The sequence below is a fragment of the Echiichthys vipera genome (assembly GCF_963691815.1).
Source record: "Echiichthys vipera genome assembly, chromosome: 5".
Lineage (NCBI taxonomy): Eukaryota > Metazoa > Chordata > Actinopteri > Perciformes > Trachinidae > Echiichthys > Echiichthys vipera.
In genome coordinates this window covers 21,729,324-21,753,857 of record NC_139830.1, presented here as the reverse complement: position 1 = coordinate 21,753,857, position 24,534 = coordinate 21,729,324, and the positions used below count along the sequence as shown (strand labels likewise).

General features: G+C 41.4%; 2 protein-coding genes across 3 annotated transcripts; both read left to right on the top strand.

The window, feature by feature from the left end:
* Positions 1–57: 57 nt before the first annotated feature.
* Positions 58–15,222, top strand: c2cd3 (C2 domain containing 3 centriole elongation regulator; the record flags this gene model as incomplete). 2 transcript variants are annotated; one of them, XM_083914354.1, is made up of 33 exons in its annotated part: positions 58–182; positions 748–1,017; positions 1,095–1,252; positions 1,393–1,571; positions 1,689–1,852; positions 1,949–2,081; positions 2,170–2,322; positions 2,408–2,555; positions 2,673–2,773; positions 2,999–3,202; positions 3,284–3,387; positions 3,468–3,586; positions 4,034–4,165; positions 4,262–4,696; positions 4,831–4,982; positions 5,875–6,118; positions 6,500–6,683; positions 6,780–6,963; positions 7,106–7,278; positions 7,369–7,504; positions 7,999–8,267; positions 8,670–8,747; positions 8,835–9,434; positions 9,823–10,152; positions 10,232–10,370; positions 10,469–10,533; positions 10,617–10,822; positions 10,911–11,041; positions 11,153–11,302; positions 11,400–11,590; positions 12,273–13,059; positions 13,226–13,334; positions 15,085–15,222. In XM_083914354.1, the coding sequence occupies exons 1-33, from the start codon at positions 131–133 to the stop codon at positions 15,220–15,222; spliced, it is 6,618 nt and encodes a 2,205-aa protein (XP_083770480.1). In that variant the 5' UTR covers positions 58–130. The 2 variants fall into 2 exon arrangements, with proteins under 2 accessions (XP_083770480.1, XP_083770479.1); XM_083914353.1 differs by having other exon boundaries at positions 10,908–11,041.
* An 812-nt stretch (positions 15,223–16,034) lies between these two features.
* Positions 16,035–22,620, top strand: LOC310947282 (dicarboxylate carrier UCP2-like). Its single transcript, XM_083914065.1, has 6 exons — positions 16,035–16,502; positions 17,194–17,401; positions 18,972–19,175; positions 20,337–20,438; positions 21,028–21,208; positions 21,328–22,620. The coding sequence occupies exons 1-6, from the start codon at positions 16,377–16,379 to the stop codon at positions 21,440–21,442; spliced, it is 936 nt and encodes a 311-aa protein (XP_083770191.1). The 5' UTR covers positions 16,035–16,376; the 3' UTR covers positions 21,443–22,620.
* The last annotated feature ends 1,914 nt before the right edge of the window (positions 22,621–24,534 follow it).

The following is a 24,534-nucleotide window of genomic DNA, read 5'->3' as shown; positions in this document are numbered from 1 at the left end:
GTAGCTTAAGTAGCTCTTTTAAACGGATTAACAGTTAACAGCTAGCTGCGGTGTGATAAAAATCATGCCTGCTAACGGTTCCTGCTTTGGCCAGGTTGTCAGTCACAACCTATTTTCACTGAGCTGAGGGATGAAGAGCAGAAAACAGAGGTCCGTCAAATCTGGAGGCAGCAAAAAGAAAGGTACACTGTTGTTAGCTTAGCTACCTGCTAGTAACGGGAGCTAGCTGTTAGCGACAGCTGTCAGTCTCACATTAGCATGATAGCTTACTAATGTTATGCTAAGTTGCTCTCACTTTCTCTCGGTTTGTACTGTTTTTGCATGTGTAATCAATGCTGTTAATGTGCCTCACTCAGCATTTGTTTATCAACTTGTAACGCAGTGAGTGTGTGGGTTTGCCAAAGTATATATTAATAATTATTAATAGTATTGTAATTGTTGGCTACCTCAAAAACTACAGCGCAGTATTACAATCTTTTTTTTTATATATTATATTAATTCCACTTTACTCAGTTGTCTAAAGTAGTGGGAATGTTTCTGTGTTCCTCTAGTATGTGCTGCTGTGTAGTCTATAGTCTCCCAGTAAACACTGATATTTAACACATGCACAGCATGGGCAGACAGCGGGAATCAATCTAAACTGGCATCAAATACCACTCTTACCTGTCCTGTTACATGGTGACCTTTGACATTAGTGTTTGCATGGTTTGTGTCTTGACTTTGCTGTAATCAAAAATAACACTTCAGTCCCCAGTGATGTGTCCCCCGCCACCAGCCTCCCTCCTCTGGTCGAAGGCCAGCTAAGATGCTTCCTACGCGTGACAGTGAGCCGGGTATTATGGACAGTTCACAAGCCTCCACCTGCAACATTTGTGAGGCTGCGCTGGTGGGGAGAGTCATCCAACGGGACACGCTTCTTTCCAAGAGATGGATCACAGCCGTCACAGAAAACCTTCAAGACCACAGCTCGCTTCCCCATCCGCTGTGGGCCAAAGCAGTTTACCGCATATCTTACAGGTAACTAAGAAGGCTTTGATATGTTTGAGTTTAAAATGTTGTTAAAAATAACTCACTCACTTGTCATTGATGAACAGATATGAGCTCTCTGGTGCTTGAAGTTCTGACCAAACCGGATCATTTGCCAATCGCACGGGCTCAGGTTGAAGGCATCTCACGTCTCTCTCTGTCACACCCCCTCAGTGGATTTTACACCCTTGTATCGCCGACATCTGATAAGCTGGGAGAGTTGCAGGTGAGTGGAAACTTGAATTTACATTTACCTGCCAATTGCATTCGTGGAATAATGTTTGCTATACTGAAGTGTTGAATAGAAAGACTCCACTTAAACAGGACAAATGCTTGAATTTCCCTTAATGGTTTTTACCCTTTAAGGTTTCCCTTAATTTGGAGCCTCTGACAGAAGCCTATGACAGTAGCAGCTCAGGTCCCATCACAGATATCAGCATTAAAGGGGCGCAAGTCACTGCACTGACTGTGCCCACGCAGCCCAGATCGCTCTCAGCTGGCAGTGGGAAAGAATCAGCTGGGTGCAGCAGTGGAAACACTCCAAGGTTTGAAGTTGTTGATATTCATAATCCTGTGTCTTGTTATAAGAACTCAACATCTAATGATATGATATAAACCAGAGCATAATAATCTTACTTTATATATTGCTGTTATATTTTCAGAGGGAAAGACCACTTATACTTCCAAAATGCCCAAAAAGACATAGGCAAAGAAGAGTTACTGGAGAATCAGATGCCGACCGCAAACAGATCTCTGAGCAGTCGAACGGCTGTGAATCCTTCAAGTCAGGAGCCTTGTGACCAAATAACTAATGATATTCTCTCAGGTTGGTAGCAGCATGACTACATATCAGATGAACATAACCACAAATGCATGCATATACTGTCTCTTAACAAACACCCAACATTTTCTCTCCTCTCAGTTATTCTAGAGCGTGGGAACAAGCTCAGAAATGCTATGGTAGTATCAGCTTTGAAATGTGACATGGATTCTGCCCCGGCTCTGAAAGACACCCCTCTGCCGCTCCCAAAGGATAACATCCTGCCACTTTCCAAGTTAGTGTTAAAAAAAATCAACAACAACCGTGTTTTTTATATAATATTATAGTGCATAATCTATAATACTTTGTTTCTGTGTCTTCAGGCCCTTCCCTTCTCCCTCTGGGATGTTTCTTCAAAATATTCTTCATGCTGATTCCGCCCTCAAGGACTCCGAAGATGTTGCTGCCATCTCAGACTGCAGCTTGGACCGTCCTGTCGACATAGATAACAGAGCTGTGGATCTGCTCCTGGGCAGGTACTTATTCGCCTAATTTATTTTCCAAGGTGACAGAAAATGTAAGAATTTTTACTCTTAAGATTTATTTATGTTTTAATTTCAGCTTGAACACATCCCCTCTTCCTCTCTGGGATGGAGATGGCTCGTTCCCTGAATCCCTGTCTGGCCATAGCAGTGTGTGTGGGGATAGTGAGCTTAATGATCCACAGTATGATCAGAGCTTACTGGAAAATTTGTTCTACAAAACTCCTGTAAGTAAATGATTTTCTGATGATTGTCAGGGAAAAACAACATGTTATGCGCTATATCACTGTCAGTTTACTTGGGGAGGGTTATTTAAAGTAATTCTTGTCTTATTGTCTTTTCAGATGTCAGATATCAGACCAAATGACACTGAGACGGAGGGTCAACGTCCAGAGTCCTCAAATAAAGAACAGCTGACACAGCCTGCACCAAAGATTACTGGAGGGTAAGAGCCTTTACTTGCTCCCTAAACCAAGCTACTTGGACAGTACAAAGCTCCGTCCAGTTAGAAAGAATGGAGAAGGAAATGTACCAGCTTCATTAACAATTTACTTTGGATACACACCAGAATAGCATATAGCACAGACAAAACATACAGAGTGAGAAGATATAACCATCCCACCATTTGTACATGTAAGACAATTGTTCACCATATTTTGTCTGTGTCCAGTCTAAACCGGGAGCCTCAGCAGTCTGCAGATGCTGGTGTTATCCCCCCTGGCGTGAGTGCAGAGCAGTTAACTTTGCTGAGATTGATCCGGCTGGTGAGAGTGACCATCGACTCCCTGACTGTACCTACAGACAGTATAACCACCTCACCTAAAAAAAACTCTACTAAAGGGAAACCTCCTCGACCATCAACCAGCAAGAAGTGGTAGGGTGAAGCATTTAACAGTTTTTTGATCTCATTAAAAAAGTAATATTGAAATTAATACCGCCTCTCTTTTTGTATTAGCACGTATTTCATCGAGTACGCGTTACCGATGGCATCCAGTGATCGTAATAAGGGTGGAGATGGGGAAGTGACCAGAGCTGTTGCCAGCAAAGTCTCAGCAGGAGGTATGACATGTTACAATCTGCTTTAATGAAACGCACCTTTTTGTCACTAAATCTGACATACACTCTCCTGTGTGTTTCAGCGGTGAAGTTCCATCATCCCTCTGTGTTTCCTGTCCACTTCAGTACAGCAACAGTTACAAAATGGTGGGAAGTTGATCTTATTTTCAAGATTTTCTCACGAAAGAGCGACCAAAAGAAAGTAAGTAGCTTTGGACTAAACATTATTCATTTGATTAGTTAAGATGAGTTATAGTGGGTATATAATGTTCATCTGTTTGCACAACACGGATGGTTTTGAATAGATGTTTATGATGTTGTGCAAATGGTATATAATTTATAGGGATCATATGGGTGCTGGAAATCCTTGAAAACACTTCCCTACCTGGAGTAAGCAGGAAAAGCATGAAATTTGAATATGCTTGAAAAGTGCTTGAATTTGACTTGAAAGATGCAGAAACTCCCAACTTATCACCACACAAAAAGGTTCTTTCTTATTGTGTGTCTTTCATGAAATAGAGCTACTATATAAAACACATAAAAACTGACTTTCTCTTCCTAATAAATGTCTAGGAATACAGGTAGACTTTAATTACACAAAGTACTTCAAGGAATGTGCTTGTGATGACATTGACTTCTTCTGTTGCAGCCTGTTCCCATCGGTAAGGCCGTTCACCCATTGCGCTGTTTGCTGCAGACCAAGCAGCTGAGTCAATCTGTTGTCTTACCTGTACAGAGTGTGGAAGGAAACTGTGCAACACAGGAGATTGGACCCCTTAAGGTAATATACTTTCATTTTTACCCAGGAATTATTGTTTGCAAGCCTGATTTGTTACACAAGTGACTTTCCTAGAAGTAATATTATTATTGTTTTCAGGTGTCACTAGAACTTGCTACAGACCTCAAAGATTTCTCTTCTGAAAAAAGTAAAAGCAAGCTTGCTAGAAGAGACACATCGCTTTCACAAAGTGCACCCAGTCCACAGAAAGAGTCCAGCTCCAGATCTAGGGAGGAGCTACCACATGGCTCTTTTGAATATCCTAGGCTGAATGTTTGGAGTCCTCAGAAACCCTTGAAGGAACCCACTCCCCATCCCAGCCTTCACACATCTCCTCACAAATCCCGGCAGCAAGTGGAGGAGGACCCGGAGGTCCTGCTGCATACGTTACTCATGGTGCCAGATGGAAAGAACTTAAACTGTGGGCACATGCAGGCTCCAAATTTGTACTTGAACTGTAAACTATGGTGTGATGAGACAGCGAGATCTGTCATCAGCTGGGGTCAATCAAATCCTTCTTTCAACTTTGTTCAGGTTAGTCCAGGAGATCAAGGCATGTAACCACATCTTTATTTATTAATTGGGCTACAAAGGAAGCAACATTCTCCTAGATTGTAAATACAGCATCCCACTGACCCGCATGGCTTTTTCTCCATCCTTTGTCTCAGGTGACTCCTGTGGCCTTAACAACTAAGCTGCTGGAGCGGATGAAGAATAACGTAATTGTAATCGAGGTGTGGCAGAAGACAGGGAGTTCAGGGCAGGATCGACTCCTTGGTCTCGTTAAATTACCTCTCCACCAGTTCTACATGTCATTTCGGCAAGTCATGGAAAGACAATGCATCTTTTTTCTTTTGAACAGAAATCAGTAAAAAACAAGTTTTTGTCTGCATTAAGATTAAATTGAAAGAATAAGCACTAGATATTTCAACTTGTAGTGGTAACGTTTTATGGTGAAATTAGAGCTAAATGAGGAGTGATTTACTCATTGAAGTAATTTTTCTGCAAAAGTACAGACAATTAACTGATTCACTGATTTTGCAGCAGAACGATGCCTCTTTTTGCAGCCTTCCCTGTACCCTCTCTGTCCTGAGCCAATAGGAACGCTCTCTCTCTTTCTGAAATGACCTGTGTTTGGCTTAAGTCCCCTGTCACAGGCTAGATTTTCTAAAGCATGAAAACGGCCAAGAGGAGGTGCATAACTAGTTTTCTCTCAGAACACTTGATAACATTATTATGCAAGATTACATATGGATTTCTTACCATCGCCAAAAATGAACTGCCTACCCCAGGTTTAGATGTGAATATTTGTTGGCTTTCTTAGTCCTCCATGATAGTTAATTGAACATCTTTGGGTTTTGGGCTTTGTCGGCAACAATTTGATCTTCAGCTCCTGGTAAATTGTAACAGACACATTCTTTATTGATTATTCGAGGAAATAGTCAGCAGATTAATAATGATAATTATAATTAGTTGCAGCCCTAGAAATTACAAACACAACTGAGATCAGAACAGGCACAAATATTATTACTATTTTATTTAACCTCCCCTCTGGAAGGCGCTGTGGTACTTCAAATGGAATATGTTGTTGTCTTGTCCTACGTGCCATGAATTCCTTGAGTTCTCAAAATGAAAATTTACTAAAATATACCTTTCACAGTGATGCTGCATGTGAGACCAGTAACCCTCCTGTCTGTTTTTCTTCCTTCCAGGGATCCAAAGATCGCCCACCTTCTTCTCCAGGCGCAGTACCCTGTTTTAGGGGTGGACTGCTACATGCCAGTCATTGATGTTTTCTCAGGTAGCTGTAAAGGACACCTCAGGGTTGTTATGGCTATGGGCCGGGGAGAGCAAATAGTTGCCCTCCAGCGCACGAGGGATGAAGAATACGACTCTGTGTCTCATGTCGTGCGACCAGTTCATCTGCTTGATCACCAGCCTCATTCACAGAGAAAAGTCAGTGTTCATTTTTGTTACATAATGCATAAATATATTTTTTTGTGTTCTTGTCAAACAGGTAGTTGCAGGTATTTAGTGAGTAAACTAGCCCTGTTTGTTGCTGCTTATATTTAGATATTTAAAAAAGGACTTGAGTATGTGTGAAAACATGTTTGCCTGCATTGTCTGATTCATGTCTGTCTGTCTGTCTGTCTGTGTGTGTCTGTGTGTGTCTGTGTGTGTCTGTGTGTGTGTGTGTGTGTGTGTGTGTGTGTGTTCCAGGTCATTCAACTATGTGCGTGTCTACTTTGTTTCCTTTCAGTGACGAGTACACACGGGCAGTGCAGGCAAGTTGTCGAGTCCCTTTTACCAATTTTTACAATTATGTTTGTCCTTCAGGCGATGGCATCACAGGAGGAAATTACGAGAGAGCATTTGTTTGTGATAAGAGTGGAGAAGGTAAACGGGCTGACACCTCTGCAGTCCACAGTGTGGGGTGAAGCTGACTGCTACATCCAGTACAGCTTCCCTTGTCAGGAGGGTGACCCTACTGCAAAAGTGGACCAAAACCTCATAGAGAGTAGTAAGGCCATTTTATTTTGAGAAAAACAATCTAAGATACTCCCAAGAAGTGTTTATTTCCTCTGCGTCTCTCTGACCTTTACCTAATCACCAACAGGTGTGAACCTGAAGCCGTTTCGTACCACCACAACTCTCTGTGTCCCTGACCCAGTTTTTGGCCACAGTGAGACTCATGTGCTTCTTGCTCCTGAAGGAGTTCCTGTTCAGAGGCTGCTGCTTAGCTCTCTTACAAGTCAAGGCCTAAGCAGTGGAGGGGGCATCCAGTTTGAAGTGTGGTGCAGGTTTGTGGTTGTCTTGCCCTATTGGGGAAAAACATTGGAAATTAAAATGCATTAATAACAGCTAAAATGTTATCACCCTGAAACTTCCTGTGAATAAATCCTTCTCTGTGTTTTTAAATGCAATTACATTGTGTAACTGCAGATATTATTATCCAAATGTTCGAGACCAGCTTGTGGCAAAAGGAATGCTTCCGTTGTCCAAGCTGTGTGCCATCGTCACCATGCAGAGACAGCATCCTGATGAGGCTCAAATGTTCTCCCTGCCCCTGATTCCAAGGACGGACAGTCCCACAGGACATCAGCCTCAGCCCTCAGGTACACAGACACACAGAGTTTGGGCAACTTAATTCAGTATTGACAAATTTATCATATTAAATGTTGTGACTGAACTGGTGTGTTCCTCAGGCTTACTAGATGTGTGCATTCGGTACAAGCACCGACCAGTGAGACCTGAAGGTCAGACTGGTAAAGGGGCTGCCTCTCGTGTTGTGACACTTGTGGTTCAAGTGCACAGAGCCTCAGGTCTGCAGGCTGCAGCAAGGTACATAACTTTTACTGTCCTCTTGGGAACTGTATTTGTCTTAATGAAATGGAAACTTTGCTCGGGTAAATGTGTCTGAAACCATTCCTAATTGTGTGATGACAAGTGGACAGATTGTGTGTTTGAATGCATTTTTTTTAAATATGCGAAGGGCAGTTGTTCACGCTAAAATACAGCATTTAGTAACTCTTAAAGATGGTGGTATCAGGGCATGCCATCCAGTTAACACAGTTTGTTTTATTTGCACGTACACTTCTGTCACCAGCCTAATTACATTGAAAGAGAAATTGCTATCAGGTGTTCTAACTTTAAATTTTGAGATCAATACACAAAGTAACATTCAGTTCTGTTATTTGATCCAATGGCAAGTGCTTCAGCAGCACAAACTTCACTGCATAACTCTGAAAGCCTTTGCTTATTTCTTCCTTAAACATTTTCATACATACTGCTCCGGTGTCTTCAGTTTGCTATTGTGCTTTGCCTCTCTGTTTCAGGGTTTTATCAGAACAAGATGAAAGATTCAGTTACTTTGCGGGTGTGGGAGTGAACTCCTATGTCACCGTTGAGCTCTCCTTCTTGCCTGAGCGTGAAAGGAGATGCACCCGGATAGCTGCCAGGACCTTCTCCCCGGAGTTCGACCACCACATGGAGATGTCCTGTGATCTGCTGTTTCAGAGGAGCAGTGGAGAAACCTGCAGCCTGGCTGAGCAGCTAGAGGAAGCATCTGCAGTCTTCACGATCTGGAACAGAGACAGTCGCAAAGGTTTGAGAAAGTTGACTCTGTTTTATTTCCCACAGTTAATGAAAATGTTAGAAAATGTATACATTATAGAGTATGTTTTTTTTTTTTTCAGTAACAATTAACTTCTGACATTTTTATTATTGCACAGGCAGTGAACATACTTTATCCATCTTATCCTTTAATAAAAGTAGAGGATACATTCAAATCAACAGTAAATTAGTCCACATAATTAGTTTATTGTTAACACAGCTGCTTCATGTTGTATATGCTGATGCTGAATACATTTTACCTCTTGTTTTGGACATCATGTTGTTACATAATTAATCTCTTAAAATAAATATTTCTGCATTAGTTCTAATGTCAGTCCATGATATCTGTCTGTTACTAAGTTACTACTATGTTTTGTGCTATTTGTTTTAACAGTGCACACTCATAAGCCTAAGGATGTGATGTTGGGGACAGTGAAAGTCCCTCTTGCTGATCTCATCTGTAAAAGAACAGGTATTCAGCACTCTCAGTAACTGCTCTGTCAAATAGAGTTTCTACACACTTTGGAATTCATTTTTGTTTCTTTTTCCAACCATAAAGGTATCTCTGGCTGGTTTGGAGTGTATATACCTCAAGAAACAAGATCTTCTCAGCACCAGCACATCTTGGTCGGGGGCCTCGAGATATCCATCAACTTCGCCCACCACTCAGACAGGGAAAGAGTCATTCAAGCTGCTCAGGGTTTGAGCTGGGAAATGGCCCAGAATGAAATGCAAGAAGATGAAGAAGCTTGGGGAGAAAGCATGAGAAAAATGTCTTTGACTTTTTCGATGCCTAGAGCGTGGATACCTGTCCACTGCTTGCTTCTGCCAGGCCTCAGTGAGCTTGAGCGCTCCACCTACTGCTACTTCAGGTACAAGTTCTATGACCAGGATGCCTTCTGCTCCCAGATGATGCATCCATCTGTTGAGGAGGGGGGCCAGGCCACGGTGACTTTCCAGGGAAGTAGAACTGTGGAGCTGAGGGGCACTCAGCCCTTGATGTGGTATCTTCGAGAGGAGAGGCTGGAGGTTCAGGTGTGGGTTGCCTTTACAAAAGACAAATCCCAAAGGCCCCGAGACACAGACAGACTGGTGGGTTCAGCGTTTGTTGATCTGTCTACTCTTGCAAAGATGCCCAAGCAGAAGCTCACTCTCAGTGGTAAGAAATTATTTTGTTATAATTGAACCGATTATTACTGCTGTTTACGGGGTTTAAAGCACAAGCTTTATTACATTATTATTATATCATTATTATATCAAGTCTTTGATATGAGCAAATACCGTATTGTTGTCCAAAGTCTGCCGTGATACAACTTCAATTCGATTCAATTCACTTAAAGGCCTACGATCAATATGAGACAATATCATCTGTCCATTTAACACAACCTGTTACTGTCTGTTACATTGTATAACAACTTAAATATCATTTGATAATTTTATTACTAAGCTCTTCCAGACATTTAAAAGAATAACAATGTTTTTTTCAAGAAGAGTGAATTTCAAAATAACGATGCAGCGAGGGTAATCACATTTTTGTGGTCTTACAGGTGTGTATCCGCTGTTCAGACGCTCAGCAGCAGATCTACAAGGGGCTGCTCTCAGGGTGCACATCACACTGACAGCAGGTTTTGTCCCTGTGGAGGTACCTGCTGGAGTTGACATCGAGATGGACTCGGACAGCCAGGTGGAGCTCTTATCAGAAGAGGTGGAAGCAGCAGACCGAGCCCCCTCGCCCAAAAAATCCTTAAGCAGACACAAGAATAAATCCTCCAGAACAACTCCAGATATCTCATCGGTGCCGCACACAGAAACAAGCATGGATGACTCTTTCCCTGTGACTGTTGCAGTGGATCAGGCGATGCACCTGAATCTGAAAGGTGAGCTTGTGACATGAAATAATTTTTTTTCACATACATTATCATTCATATTGATGTGTGTGTCATGTGTCTCTGGCAGGCTGTCCTCTAGCAGAGCGCAGCGAAGGCTCACCATGCTGCTGCGCTTCATACGTCACTGCAGACTCTGCTGAACCAGTGTCCACAGCAGTTATCGCCAACACCGACTGCCCTGTGTGGGACCATCAACATGAGTGCAGGTCCACTCATATCACAGACGTTAACTTAAATATGTATCTATAATACACTGAAACAATCGTATCAAATATCAGGCTGATGATTTGTTTTGAATTTCTAGGCTTTCGAAGCAGCTACTGGTCGATCCACAACAATCCCTCGTGTTCAAGGTCTGGCACAAAGGAGGTACAGGAATCCGTTTTAATATATGACGTTTATTGCATTTGTTTGATATTTGAATTTACTCTTGGGTTATTTTACTTCCATAGAAACGGAGAGGGTGATTGGATTTGCCTCTGTAGACTTGTCCCCCTTAGTCTGTGGGTTCCAGTCAGTGTGCGGTTGGTACAACATCACAGACTTCAGTGGTCAGTGTCACGGCCAGCTCAAAGTGTCCATCACTCCACTAAAGGGGGTCCAAGACCTCCGAGGACAGAGAAAATCTGTGAATGAAGAAGCTGCCAAAAACTCACCGGTGGGAGAAAGTATTCATACATACAGTAAAACAAAAAAAAACGTTGTCATGTTTAATTGTAATAATGATGAATGTATTGTATTAGCAGGCTTTATTCCAGTCCCTCCCTCTCAGCTACCATACCACAGCCACATACAGCAGTTTCCCCTGTCACATCAGCCGACACCCAGAGCAAAAGATCTCGTCGCCCGACCACGCGAACAGGCTTTTCTCTGAAAGGTTTGTAGAACAATTTCACATGTTCATTCGGTCATGATTTAAAATGTATCTCCACATGCTGTAAAAGAGCCTCCACGTTGTATTTTTTCCATCATCTTTAAATCTGGTCAGGTCCAGTGAGAGTGACCGCCACTTTGAGCACATGGACAAAGTACGTCTTTATCATCAGAGTCTGCAGGAGCACCCAGCAGCTCATTCTGTCTGCAGCAGCAGTGCTGGTGACCTTAATCCCTCCAGTTCCCTCCTGTTTTCAGCACTCAGGTATCATTCACATCCTCACATATACGGTCCATTACAGTCTCCATTCAGTGTTTTTTAAAGCCTGAAAACCTTTGATTACGACTCCTTGATTTTACAGGAAAAAACTAAGTGAGCTGGACAACATCCAGAGATACTTCAGCCGTAAGCTTTCAAATCCTACATTCCCGTCCATAAGTGAGCAGGACTGTCACACTGAACATGAGGAGCAGAGGGACACAGAGACAGACACGTGTCAGCTTCTTCTCAAGTCCGACCACTTAGTTGGACAAGTCAACAATATTATCAGTGGTGAGCTCTTCCACATGGATAATACATACCTTTTAAAAATGTCCAATCTTTAGTTAATTTACCATTTAAAGATGGTAAAATATTATTATTATTCTTGGCAGGTAAACTTTGTTCTAGTTTACCCAACCTTGGCAGTTGACCCAGAGTTCATTGCGGACACAGCCTACTGAATAGCTTACACACTTTAACCATAAAAGGAAGCATCACACTACTTTCTAATTTCTTGAGTCCTCTAAATAAAGACCAGTGGTGCTGAAATGTCAACCAGTGGAATAAAGTCAACACTGCATTGCTGTCACTCTAACAGTGCCAATGCTATTTTTAGTTATTATAAGGTACAGTAGGGCTGCAACTAACAGTTCTTTTCAGTTCGGATTAATCTGCAGATTATTTTCTCAATTAATCAATGTATGGTTTTGTCTGTATGATTTCCAAGGTGACAAAACAGGTTTATGATAACCTTATTTTCATGTCATGAAAAAGTTCCAAACACCACTGTCAAGCTTTGGTTTTATACATTATTGTAACACAACAGGAAAAAAATATTTCTTCAAAAGTATGACCTTGATCGCTGGGAAAAAAAACATTTAATGACAAACAAAGATAGTATAATAAAAATTTTTTAAAAAAGCCTTATGTTCTCAAGAGTAGTGCTGCTAAAATCTTCACTGTCCTCATCCAGGTCTACGAGCACACCACCTAGAAACAATTCCCTCGGATTCTCAGAGCAGCTCAACAGCTTCCCCTTTTGGAGAAAACAACCCTCAAACTATTGAGAGAATCTCCAGTCGACGCCAAGCTTCAAATTCTTCTGAGGAAGAAGTGTCTCCTCTGCACACACCACTGCCAAAGATGTCCGAAGACCATACAGACTCTGAGGAAGAAAAGGACAGACGAAACTATAAGGGTACTATGTCTGAGGACGAAAGCCAAGCTGAAGCAGACAAAGCAGGGACAGGTAGCACACGGGATGAGGAAGATAACGACGATGATGATGATGATGAAGAAGACGAGGAAGATTACGAGGAGGTTGTGGTGAAACCAAGGGCTCTCAATGAGGTGACCTCTTTAACAGACAAAACCAGTCCTTGGACCAGCATCCTGTCAGACCCTGATCTGTGTTCTCTGGAGAGCCAGGAGGCACCGGATGAGCCAGATCTGAGTAAAGATGAGGATGTGAAAAGGCAGGTGGTAAATCTGCGAACAGATGACTGTCGCAAGCAACATGAATGTTTCGGACGAGAAGAGAGTGAACATCAACAAAGTGAAAGTTGTAATGGATTATCAAGAGATGCTTCAGACACAGAGAGAGATGGTGAAAGGACACTACAATGTTTAGGTGAAAGAGAAGAACCCGACAGTCTCAAAGAAGGGTCAGGTGACAGAGCTTCTCAACCCACCCCACTTAACGCCACAGCTATCCAGGACGCTTCATGCTCCCTGGACAATCAAGACATTCCACTCCAACCGTATCCTTCATCTGTGTTTGTAAGATTAGTTTTTGCTGTTATCATTTATTTTAGAATGTCATCCCTGATCAAAGATTAATGGCAAAACTAGCTTTGACTGTCCTCTCTCGACCTCTAGGATGACGTCATACTATATTTACTTCTTTTTTTTAACATTCTTCATAAGCTCTATCCCTGCGGAGGTCCCGAATTTCTTCCTCCCCTCTCACCAAATGGAGGCATCTATGAGAGTCATACGTTTAGCTCCTTCTTTCTCCCAGATGGCCAGTGACCCGGTGAGTATTTGTACCAACTCAAGTTGTGGAGTACAAACTCAGCCTAGTTTTTGCATTTTTCTTTTTTGAAACAGATTACACACATCTGTAGACAATGCAATGTTATAATTATTATCTTGTTAATTGTTCTGCTTTGGCAACAATGGTTGTTTACCATTCATGCCAGTGAAGCATATTGGGATAATGTATTGTTCCCACCTTAAGAGATTTTTTGACAAATAAAGACATTAAAGTATCATTTGTAGTCAGTTAAAACCAGTGACAATGTGTACCAACCAAAGTTCAGTGCAATTTAACTTGCAGCATTAACAGCTTGGGGTCCACCCACTCTTTGTTATTTTTATTTTGACTTGTATTGATATTTCAAGTAGATGGCATGCTGTACATCCTGTTATAGGATCATGAGTACATCTGGTGTTCACTGTACCGCCCATTGTTTACACTGGGAAGAAAAGGATTTGACAAAGTAGTTTGAACAATCGTAAGATCAACAGAAAACTGTTTGTATCCCGTCTGTCACCTCCTTTACACTCTGACACTTAATGCTGCTGTGATGTAACCACATCTAAATACCTAAATACCTCACATTTAACAGTCAGGGCTCAGGCGCCAGTGCTGAACAAACGTTTTTACACATCAAAACCAGACTGGTAACACGTAGTTTTGTTTTTGAAAGGATAAATCATGTGTTAAACTTCACAAGGTGATTTGGTGATAAGTACTAATTGTAGGTGTGTTTTCAGATCTCACTTCCCAGAGGTCCAAACTATTAAATTTGTGTCTGTTTTTTTTATTCTTGCCAGGCAACAGAGTTGTCTGCATCAACGTAGTAGGCTCGGATCATATTTGCCTTAAAGGACCTTTTTAAAGAACCGGTTTGAGCCAGTCACTTGTTGCTGAGTTCAAGATTGTACTCAAACTAGACAGACACGTGGCAAGCCTCTTAAACGGTCTACCCATTACAATGAGTTTTAACCAAAGAAAGGCTTGCTCTGTTTGATCTGTCACTCATACAGTGTACCACTCACCTCAAACACACAATAAATGAAGAGCTCTTTTCCAAAACGAGATAAAAGCCAAATTTAAAAAAATGAGTTTGAGCCACTTTGCTGTATACAGAACCTTTTCACTGCTTCATCAGTGTTTCTGCCAAATCGCTATATTTCCTTGTTTAAAATGGTCTCAAGATGCAGTTCCTTTCCAAACCGCGACCAGCGCCAAACCTATTTTTAGCCTAAATGCGATACGTCCTCTCAACCAATCACAATTCAGTGAGTATTCTATGCAATCCAACATGGCGGCGCTCTGAAGCGGGAGAGTTTTTGGTTTCGTCCGTCCGTTCAACATGTTCAGACTGAGCCATAAAACCCATTTTGACAAGATACATTGAATATTAACCATATGTGTGGGTCTGGGTAAAAAAATGTAATTTTCCTGAAAACTATTAAAATGGATTTATAGCGTTTTGGAAAAGAGCTCCTCAAATTATCCTTGACTACTCCCAGTATGCTTGTGTGCTTTTTGAACAACAGGAAAAAGTATTCATGGGCTCAGTATTTGCAGGGCTTAAAGTTCTCAGGCACCATGCCTAATGTTGAGAAATTTAAAATTCATATAATGCTTAATTTTAATACATTGTACACATTTCTTCCTGGACCACTTTTCAGGCTGACAAATGGTTTCTTGCTTGAACACCTGTATTTGTGGCAGCACTCACACCGCAAGGTCATTTTTTTTTTTTTTTTTCCAGGAGCCGAGCTCTCAACTTCACAGCATTCCACATCACAGAGGTCCTCGACAGCGTCCCAACATGTCGCCATCCTCCATGAAAAAAGAGACTGAAAGAATAGCAAAAATATTTGCAGCTCACTTTGATGACAGTCACTAGTGCATGGTGGTCTTGTTGCTAAACATTTGTACAGTGGATTGAGATCATGTAAATTAAATGTATTATTTTATATTTTTTTATAAATAAATAGTAACTGTTTGTGAGTTTGTTTTGTTTTTTCGTACCTGAACCTGTTTCTTGGATCGGCCTCAGGCTACATTTGGATTTATGTCCTGACAGTTTGAACTTTTGCTTCATTGACTGTTGCACATTTTTGTCTGGCTAAAGGCCAAAGAGCTCAAACACATGAAGACATATTTTCAACATTTACAGTGCATGTTCAAGGGATATCTTGTACCAGTTTGTTGATGAATCAGTTCGTATAAAATTCTGTTGTAGAATCTACGTTGTTGACAGTGCATTGCAGAATAATACAACAGTATGTTAATTCCACTCACACTTATTGGTTTCAGGTTATGTGTGTCTGTAAAGCAACTAGAGGAGCAAAACGAGCTCTGCATAGAGTCAAAATGGACTTTGGACGGTGTGCTGTGTTTCCTCTGTTTCCTTTGTCATTCCTTCCATCACTGTGCAGAACTCTGTCATTCTCTAATAGGAGTCAAAGTCAAAAAACACTGGATGCAACATTTCCATAATGCAACTTATTAGTATATTTTACTACACCGCCCCTGCCGGGCAAAAAGTTTAATTTAAGATGCAAAAAATCCCTTCAATTTGATTGATTCATCATCCTGGCTTTCTAGTTTCTATGGTAACCACAACGCATTTGTCATTCCATAGGAGTGGAGCAACTTGTTTGCATGTGGTGTGTCCGTCCTGCAGGGCGGTGCAGTTCAGCTGCAGGAGTCCGGACACCGCAGCTTCAATCTGTCGCTCGTACTGCAGTCTTCTGCAGTACGAGTTTGCGTCGCTTTGCGGTTATTTGCGCGGATCGGCTGTTGTGTTTAAAAGTGGCGTGAGAGTTTGGAGCATTTATGGCTAATGGCGCAACAAGAGGACTGGGCTTTCAGAAGATAAACTTTTCGATACCTGAGGCTTGACGTCGGCTGCGGAAGCTGGCCCACCTGGATCTGCCATGAAGTTACAGAGGATTAGCTTGGTCCAATATTTCCATTTTAGGATCTGATTCTTTAAAGCGGGCTCGGGGCAGAAGCTGTTTCGTCTGTTCTCGGTTTATTATCCAGTCTTTAATCATGGTTGGTGGAGGAGCTGCTGAGCTGGACCCATCAGCCGCTGTTAAGGTCTTTTCCGCCGGAACAGCTGGCTGTGTGGCCGACCTGGTCACTTTCCCCCTGGACACAGCCAAAGTCCGACTGCAGGTGAGCACCATCACCTGTGTATAACGTCAACGCTGAGGAGACACTGTTTGAAATACTGAGGTGATCAAACCCCCAACCAGTCCTCAGATTTGTCACACCTAAAACATCTGTAGACCTATATTTACCTTTTTCTGCACATTTTATAGGCTTCATATAAATATCTCAACTGTTAGATTATATTTTCTTATGAAGGTCTAGATGCTACAAAAGCCCTATATGGTGGAATGTAACTAAGTACATTTAGTTCATATTGCACTTGAATACTTGAAAGCAAATATCTTGCTTTTGACTCCAGTACATTTAAGTTAAGCCTAAAGTTACTCTAATACAAAATGAAACATAGACATAATGTAATATAGATGAAGCTACCCAGCAGCTTCACATTTACCAGCTGCAACTGTCATGCTGTTAATACATCAAAAATTACAATCTACTAATACACTTCACATTATTAAAAAATGGCTCATTCTGCAGGATGAGTACTTGAGTACTTTTGAATGCAGGACTTTTAATTGTAACTGATTATTTCTACGCTGTCATTGCTGCATTTACTTTAGTAAAAGATCTGATCTGTGGTCATGATAGCAACACTCTAGGCACAGTTTTGTTTCTTCCAGCAGCAAATTCAAGACATGAATGCCCTGAGGGGGAATGTTTTTAACATTTTGTTGTACACTAAATGTGACTTTAGATTCAAGGTGAATCCAAGCCCTCAGTGAGGAGCCAGAGGATGAAATACAGAGGTGTGTTTGGCACCCTCTTCACCATGGTGAAGACTGAGGGTCCCAGGAGTCTGTACAGTGGACTGGTGGCAGGGCTGCAGAGACAGATGAGCTTCGCTTCAGTCCGCATTGGCCTGTATGACACCATGAAGCAGTTCTATGCCAGAGGGTCAGAAAGTATGTGTCCAAATGTTTCAACAGCCAATCAAACAGTGAAGTGTATTAAATCTATCCCTCTTTGGCACTAAGTTAAATCGTAATTGGCCAGTTTCAGTTACAGATGCAAACATTGGGTATTATGCATGTCATTGCATATATTTACTCAGATCATTACTTGGGTTGCAGCAAACAATTTCTAATTAGAGGCCTTCTTGTAATGGGATCACACCAGTTGCAACGCCAAATCGGGTCATGGGCGTAAAGGTGTGTGGCATTGGCCCTTCCTTACTTCCTATACCCCCTACTTCCAGCGCCTTTGCTCAGACCACAGCATCTTGAACACTGCCTTCATTTATATCTCAACTACACACTTTAAAGACAATTGACTGCATCGTACACAGTTGAGACAATATTGAGGTGTTTACATCTGACCTGAGACAGACACCTGGCAAAATACTCAAAACTGCCTCTGCGGTATTCCTGCTACAGCCTGTGTCTCCAGGACCATGTTCTGCCATGATGACATACTCATAAGGTGAAAACAATACCAGTGTCTTTGGTATATAAAACATCTACTGTATATCTGTATTGAAAATATATTCATTTTACCAAAATGTAAGACCAGAAATAAAAGCAAACTTTCACATTGGACCATTAAATATTTTGGCATTTTTGCTTAAATAAAAAAACCCACTTAGGTCCAATCACTTACCAGAACAGTTGTAGATTGATTTTAAATTGCTTTAAGTTAATTTCACAGTTGTGACTGTTTAAGATGCCTAAATGCATGTGTGGCAAGTCACTGCATCATCTTGAACATAGTTTTTTTTTAAAAAGGGCATAAAAATAAATATGTTCATGAAATAGAAACATGCCAAGACTTGCTCCAACAACAGCCAGTTTCTGTTGTACAAATTGTACAGAGCTTACTGAAGGAGAGCTGAGGCGCTGTTCAAACACTGCCTCCCAATGTCAGAAAATATCACCTACACTGTAGGATAAACTAATCAAAATCCTGGTCATATAACTGCAAAAGTCTATTTAAATGCAAAGAAAGCCTGACATGTATGCTCAAAATAAAAAGAATTCCATTCACACCAAAACAGCACCAGGATGTAGGGCACAGAGCGGATTCCTCTTTCAGGGAACAGATTTCTGTTTGTGCCGGAGGCCTTTCCTGTTTCACCTTCATCACGACAGCAATATTGACTTGTTTTCAACTTTTGCAGACCGGGTTCCATCTTCACTTCAGTGCATGTCATAACCAGTTCAACCAGTTTGAACGTTAACAAGCAGAATAGTTTATTTTTATCTTTGCAGTGTGTTCTCAAAGTAAACACTGTTCAGCAGTCTTACACCATTAATACCTGGGGTAAATAATAAATCAAATGCTTAAAATTAAGCTTAAGAATGTAGGGAAATCTAGGACATGCTATATTATTTATAATTGCTCTTTTGGTGGTAAAACTCCACTAGCTGTCCCACTTTTGTCATCATTATCAGAACTGCACTCCTGTTCAGTCTCTAATTACTGTGTTAACTTGCTTGTGGCATCAGAGGAAAACAAGTGTCTTTGCTTTCATCACAGATGCAGGAATTGGGGTCAGGCTGCTGGCGGGCTGCACCACTGGGGCGATGGCGGTGGCCTTCGCGCAGCCCACTGATGTGGTGAAGATCAGGTTCCAGGCCCAAGTCCGCCTGCCTGAGAGCGGCTCTCTGAAAAGATACAACAGCACCTTTGATGCCTACAAGACCATCGCCAGGGATGAGGGTGTTAGAGGGCTCTGGAAAGGTAAATTAAAAGAGAGAAATTATTTGACTGTACAGCAGGTATTTTCACCTGTAAATGGTAAGCGGCACTGCAGTTGGTTTTTACAGAGTCCAGCATGTAGGAATCAAGTTAACAACCATGACTTTACTTTTATTAATTACATTTGATTTGTCAATGATTTTAAACTTAAAAATACACCTTCTTGAAGGGGAACTCCAATTTTACACATCAAAGTCTGTTTACAGGTCTTGGAGAGAACTACTGCATATGTGGAAAGGTTTTAGAAAGCTTATTGTTGCTAAAACTGAATAAATATCTTCAGGTGATGTCACTTGAGGCAGTGTCAGTTTAATGCTGAAGACTGCACATTTTAAAATAAAATAAAAAAATCTCGAGTTGTGGAGTTAGAAAGAAGTGAGTTTATCAGACCTTTGTAGCCTATTCCTCATCTCTGCTTGAGACCGCTGCTACTTAACCTGACTATCCATCTGGGAACTCTCGGTTGGAGATCTTTTGGGAAGGGTCGGAAATACTGGTTGCTGATTGGATGAATCATCTGTCTATCACCACCTATGTTTTTCATAGACAGAAATCAACCAGTCAGATTAACAAAGTGTATGACGCAGTGAGTGTCGAGGCAAAGCTCAGAAAGTAAACAACAAGTAGGTAAAGGATATTTGCCGTTTGTGTAATGGGAATTTATGGATAAAAGGCCCAATTTCAGGTGCCCGGTCCATAATCCAACAGAAGGAACCAAGAGAGAAAAAGCGAGCGGCTTGCTTGATAGCTGAGCTCATCTCATCTGCAGAAGCTGACATGTTGTTTACACTGAACATCGTTGCGTCACACTTCAAACCGCCTCAAAACCAGCACTGACTGGTCCGGTTGCCTCTGCCGCAGTTTACCAGACTGATCTGTGAGTAAAGTACATTGGAGCTCGCCGCTACTAGCATAACACAGCTGAATCTCCAAACTGATTGTTAGAGTTTCAGTTGCCTTGTGGGTAATTACGGCATCTGGTTTTGACAAGGAAGTAGAATGTATAGAATAAAAAAAACAATATCTCTGGTTCTGCTGCATCGATTTTGATCGTTGGTCCGACAATGTTTTAGGAGTGCGGGGCTAAATCGTTGAATTCCTGGTTGAATTTGTATGTTTAGAAATGTTGAACTGTCTTTTCAGGCTGTCTGCCAAATATAACTCGCAACGCCATCGTAAACTGCTCCGAGCTGGTGACATATGACATCATTAAGGAGCGAATCCTGAAGTACAATCTGATGACAGGTAAGTGCAAACTCTTCACATTAAAGGGGACATTTGTTCTTTTCCAGCTTCATACTTGTATTTTGGGTTTCTACTAGAACATCTTTATATACTTCAATCTAAAATACGCATTATTTTTCTCCTCCTGTCTGAATACACCTGTATTCAGTCCGTCTGAAACGCTACGTTTTGCCGTCTGCCTCTGTAAGCCTCCCTTCTGAAAAAGCCCAGTCTGCTCTGATTTGATTTGTCAGCATTTCCAAGTCTTTCGCATCTGTGCTCTTGGCGTCTCTACACCATCATTGCAGTCGGAGAATGAATGTAACGGCACTGTAAATATATAGTAGTGTAGTTGTGAAATCCCAACCGTACAGAAGTCCTCACAGCTCGTTTAGAGGCACAGTATCGGAATAGGAGCTGTGTGCATTTCTCAGTGGATTGAGTGTTTTGATGCTTTCACAGTATTTATATAGCACCCCGACCTGTTTATAATGTGGGGAAAAAGACATGAAAATCTCACTTTTTACAATATGAGACCTTTCAGTCCTCCTCATTTCTGGCACCTTGTTGCTCGTCTTAATAACCAAAGCAAATATTTTGTTTCCAACAGACAACATGCCCTGTCACTTCACAGCAGGCTTCGCAGCAGGTTTCTGCACCACCATTGTGGCGTCACCGGTGGATGTGGTGAAAACCCGTTTCATGAATTCAGCGGCTGGGAAGTACAGCGGTGCTATTAACTGTGCCGTAACCATGCTGATGAAAGAAGGGCCAACAGCTTTCTATAAGGGGTAAGTAGTGTAGTCACCAAAAGTGAACATGTCAGAATCACTCATACTAAAGTTTAGTAAACATTTGACAAAGCAAAAAGTAAATGAAAACTGTCATTTTTCTTGATCCATTGTTATAGATTCATGCCCTCGTTTCTTCGTCTGGGTTCCTGGAACATTGTGATGTTTGTGAGCTACGAGCAGATTAAGAGAGCTGTCATAAGATTTCAACAGTCCAGGGAGTCTCCACTCTGACCTGTCTGACAGCTGGTTTAACATGTCGGCATCAAGAGAGACCAGACGTGTTCTTCCTCAGGGATTAACTGCATGTGCTTCTTATTAAAGAAGCTGCACTCCAAAGTATAACTGCAGGGATGATTAATGTTTGTTTTTTTCTGACTTGTGCGCGTTATTTGAATAGATCTTTTCTTGTAATGTTTCTAAAAATGTTTTTAACTGGCCCTTTTCACAGAGGACATGTACGTGAGAAAGGCACAGGAGTAAATGGGAAAATAATGTTGATAATTCCATTTAGCTGATTCAGTTTAAGAAATGTGGTATTGTGCATGTTGGCTCACTGTCACACTGCCATGGTTTACTGAGACACTTGTCTATAACCGAGCCATTGTTAATATAAGGAGCAATTGTGCTTTTCCTACATTCACATGTCAGAATATCTGCTGAGACAAAGGCCTGTTTACAGAGTAAAGTCAGTCGTGGATAGGAATGCAGGGTTTCAGTGCTATCTATTGAGCACAGTCATTAATTGTTTATATATATTTTCTTGTTTGGGTTTTATTTCATGTCTGGCTTCAGGTGAAACATTCCTGTTTTGGAGATCATGTGAAAAATATGCAATCTTTCATATTGATTTTTAGAAATTAGGGTTGCAATTACTGGTTATTTCTGCTCTATTAGAAAATGAGCCACAGTTCTGTACTGCCAAAGTACATTTTAGGTTTGAAAATAACCACAAATACTAAAACTACCAAAAATGTATTTAATACTCTGCAATCTATTAATGTCACATGTAACATAGATAGCCCTTGGCTAAGAGAATGCAAGGTGAATGACCCTTTAATCCACAAAATAAATACTGCCGGTCTGGAATAGACCAAAAAAGTCTGTTTGAAAGGGCATTTAAAAAAAACAAAAAAACAAGTGACAAGTGTCACTCCATATCTGCTCTACTACTAGGTGCTGTTATAGATACTCTTCGTATGAATCCCCCTGTACATGTGACCATTCAGGGGAACAATATGAATATAAAAAAACCCGGTCTGTGAGATATGAGTGACACTTTTCAGACATGACTCAGACTTTTTAAAGCAACTGTGTTTATATGAAGAGTATAAAGAGTATGTTTTCAGTGTGTTGCCATAGTTTTAGAAAATTGCCTAATGTTGCTGGTTATGTGTAGTAAATAAACAGACTTTTAGATACTTTCAGCGAGGCTGGCTTTGTTACAGATTGAAATTGAAATACTCTATATACAAGGAATAACCAGGTTATCCATCAAACAATGCAGAGGCACAGAGGTGAAAGAGGCCAAAAAGCTCAAAACAATCAGCTGACAGACAAGAAAATTGCCCAATTTGAGTCTTGTGGGACAAAAGCAGCTGCTGACAAAGATGTAACTGAAGTCTGTGGTGTAACAAAAGCCCCTGAACACGCTCCACCTTGCTAATCATCTCCTGTAGTGCCAGAGAGATTCTCCATGGTTGAATTAGTATGGCAAGCTGTGTTGGACCATATGGCACTCTGGCTAACCCTCATGAATGTTTAGGTGAGCTGATTGGGTCAGAACACACACAGATATTGAACAATGAATGAATTTTACACGATGACCTTTGGTCTTTTATGAAACATCTTACTGGTAAAGGCTAGGATGAAGATGGGGAATTGTGAGTAAATGAAGTGTTCATGCTCCTTTGCTGACCTCGGCAGGAGACTCTGCACACAGACGACCAGAGATATCGAGTGTCGGTGAACAGTTCAAGTTCACTGAACCCACTCAAAACAAAAAAATGCTCTTACAAGAGATTATGATTCTCTTTTTCCTTTTGTCATCAATTGTTTAAAATGGGTGTTGTTTGTCATCTGGCCGAACCAGTTGTCTCACATCCAGATGATGCAATACTGATGCCATCTTTTAAAAATGTTTTTATCTACAAATGAGAGACCACATGTGCATTGGTATTTTCCGTGCCAGTGTTACAGTAAGGTGTGTGTGTGTGTGTGTGTGTGTGTGTGTGTGTGTGTGTGTGTGTGTGTGTGTGTGTGTGTGTGTGTGTGTGTGTGTGTGTGTGTGTGTGTGTGTGTGTGTGTGTGTGTGTGTGTGTGTGTGTGTGTTTGTGTGTGTGTGTGTGTGTGTGTGTGTGTGTGTGTGCGTGTGCGTGTTCACACAACCTTTCCGTGGGGTGTTGGAAGACTTTTGGGAAACTCAGGACAACGCCAATGTCGAGTTGCCAAAGCAACCTAAAAAATAATAAGTTGCATATTTTTTATTTTATTAATACTCTGACCTTTCCTGAGTATTATGTTGAATAAAGTATTAGAACAGTGATGATTAGACAATTGGATTAAAGACCAGTGAGTTCCCAGTTGGATAGCGCTCATTTAGAAAAGCCAAGTCAAAAGTATCCAAATATATTGCAAAAAGATTCTTCAAAAGGTTGACATATTTATCCAAATCATTATTTAAACATCCAAAGCTCATTGTACCCTCTCAAGAGAGCTCCTAAAATAGGAGCTGCTGTCTGGCATGTAACAGCAATACATTGGCTTAACTCTCTCTATGATCAATAAATGATAAATCACTTCCGCTAAACGTTAGAATTCCATTAATTGTCCATACCCAGCGCTGTCTGGGTACCAACGCCAATACAATACCAGAGTATGAGATGTAAAAATATGTTTTCTTACCCTTCAAAAATATGTCAAACTTCTCTGTCCATCACTGTTTTTTAATGTTGTCCTAACACAAAACCATTCAAGAACTTGTTGATGGACGCTATGGAAACTTCCAGTAACTATTTTCACTTTGGTAACTTCAGTGAGATGCAAGACATGTATCTGAGGCTGGATAAGACTTCATTGTGGTGCTTGTTGATGCCTCTTCTGCTGCACCTTCAGAGGTTCAAGACGGACGGGTCTTGCTGGACATTTGGGGCTTCGTCCTTGCAATCGTGGGCGTAAGGGCTCCTTGTAATCGTGACAAAACCGTACGTGCTGTAGACGATGAGCAGTCTCTATGTGGGTGCCGCCGGGCTGCAGGAATCGAGGGTGGCAGCAGACGGGTAAGATGACAGCTGTGGTCAGACCGCAGACTGGAAGGCAGGTGTTAT

Excerpts from the sequence above, each read along its gene's own strand:
- LOC310947282 (XM_083914065.1), top strand. The coding sequence starts at position 16,377 with ATGGTTGGTGGAGGAGCTGCTGAGCTGGACCCATCAGCCGCTGTTAAG. Across the intron at positions 16,503-17,193 it reads CAGCCAAAGTCCGACTGCAG|ATTCAAGGTGAATCCAAGCC; the intron begins GTGAGCACCATC and ends ATGTGACTTTAG. Across the intron at positions 20,439-21,027 it reads GAAGTACAATCTGATGACAG|ACAACATGCCCTGTCACTTC; the intron begins GTAAGTGCAAAC and ends TGTTTCCAACAG.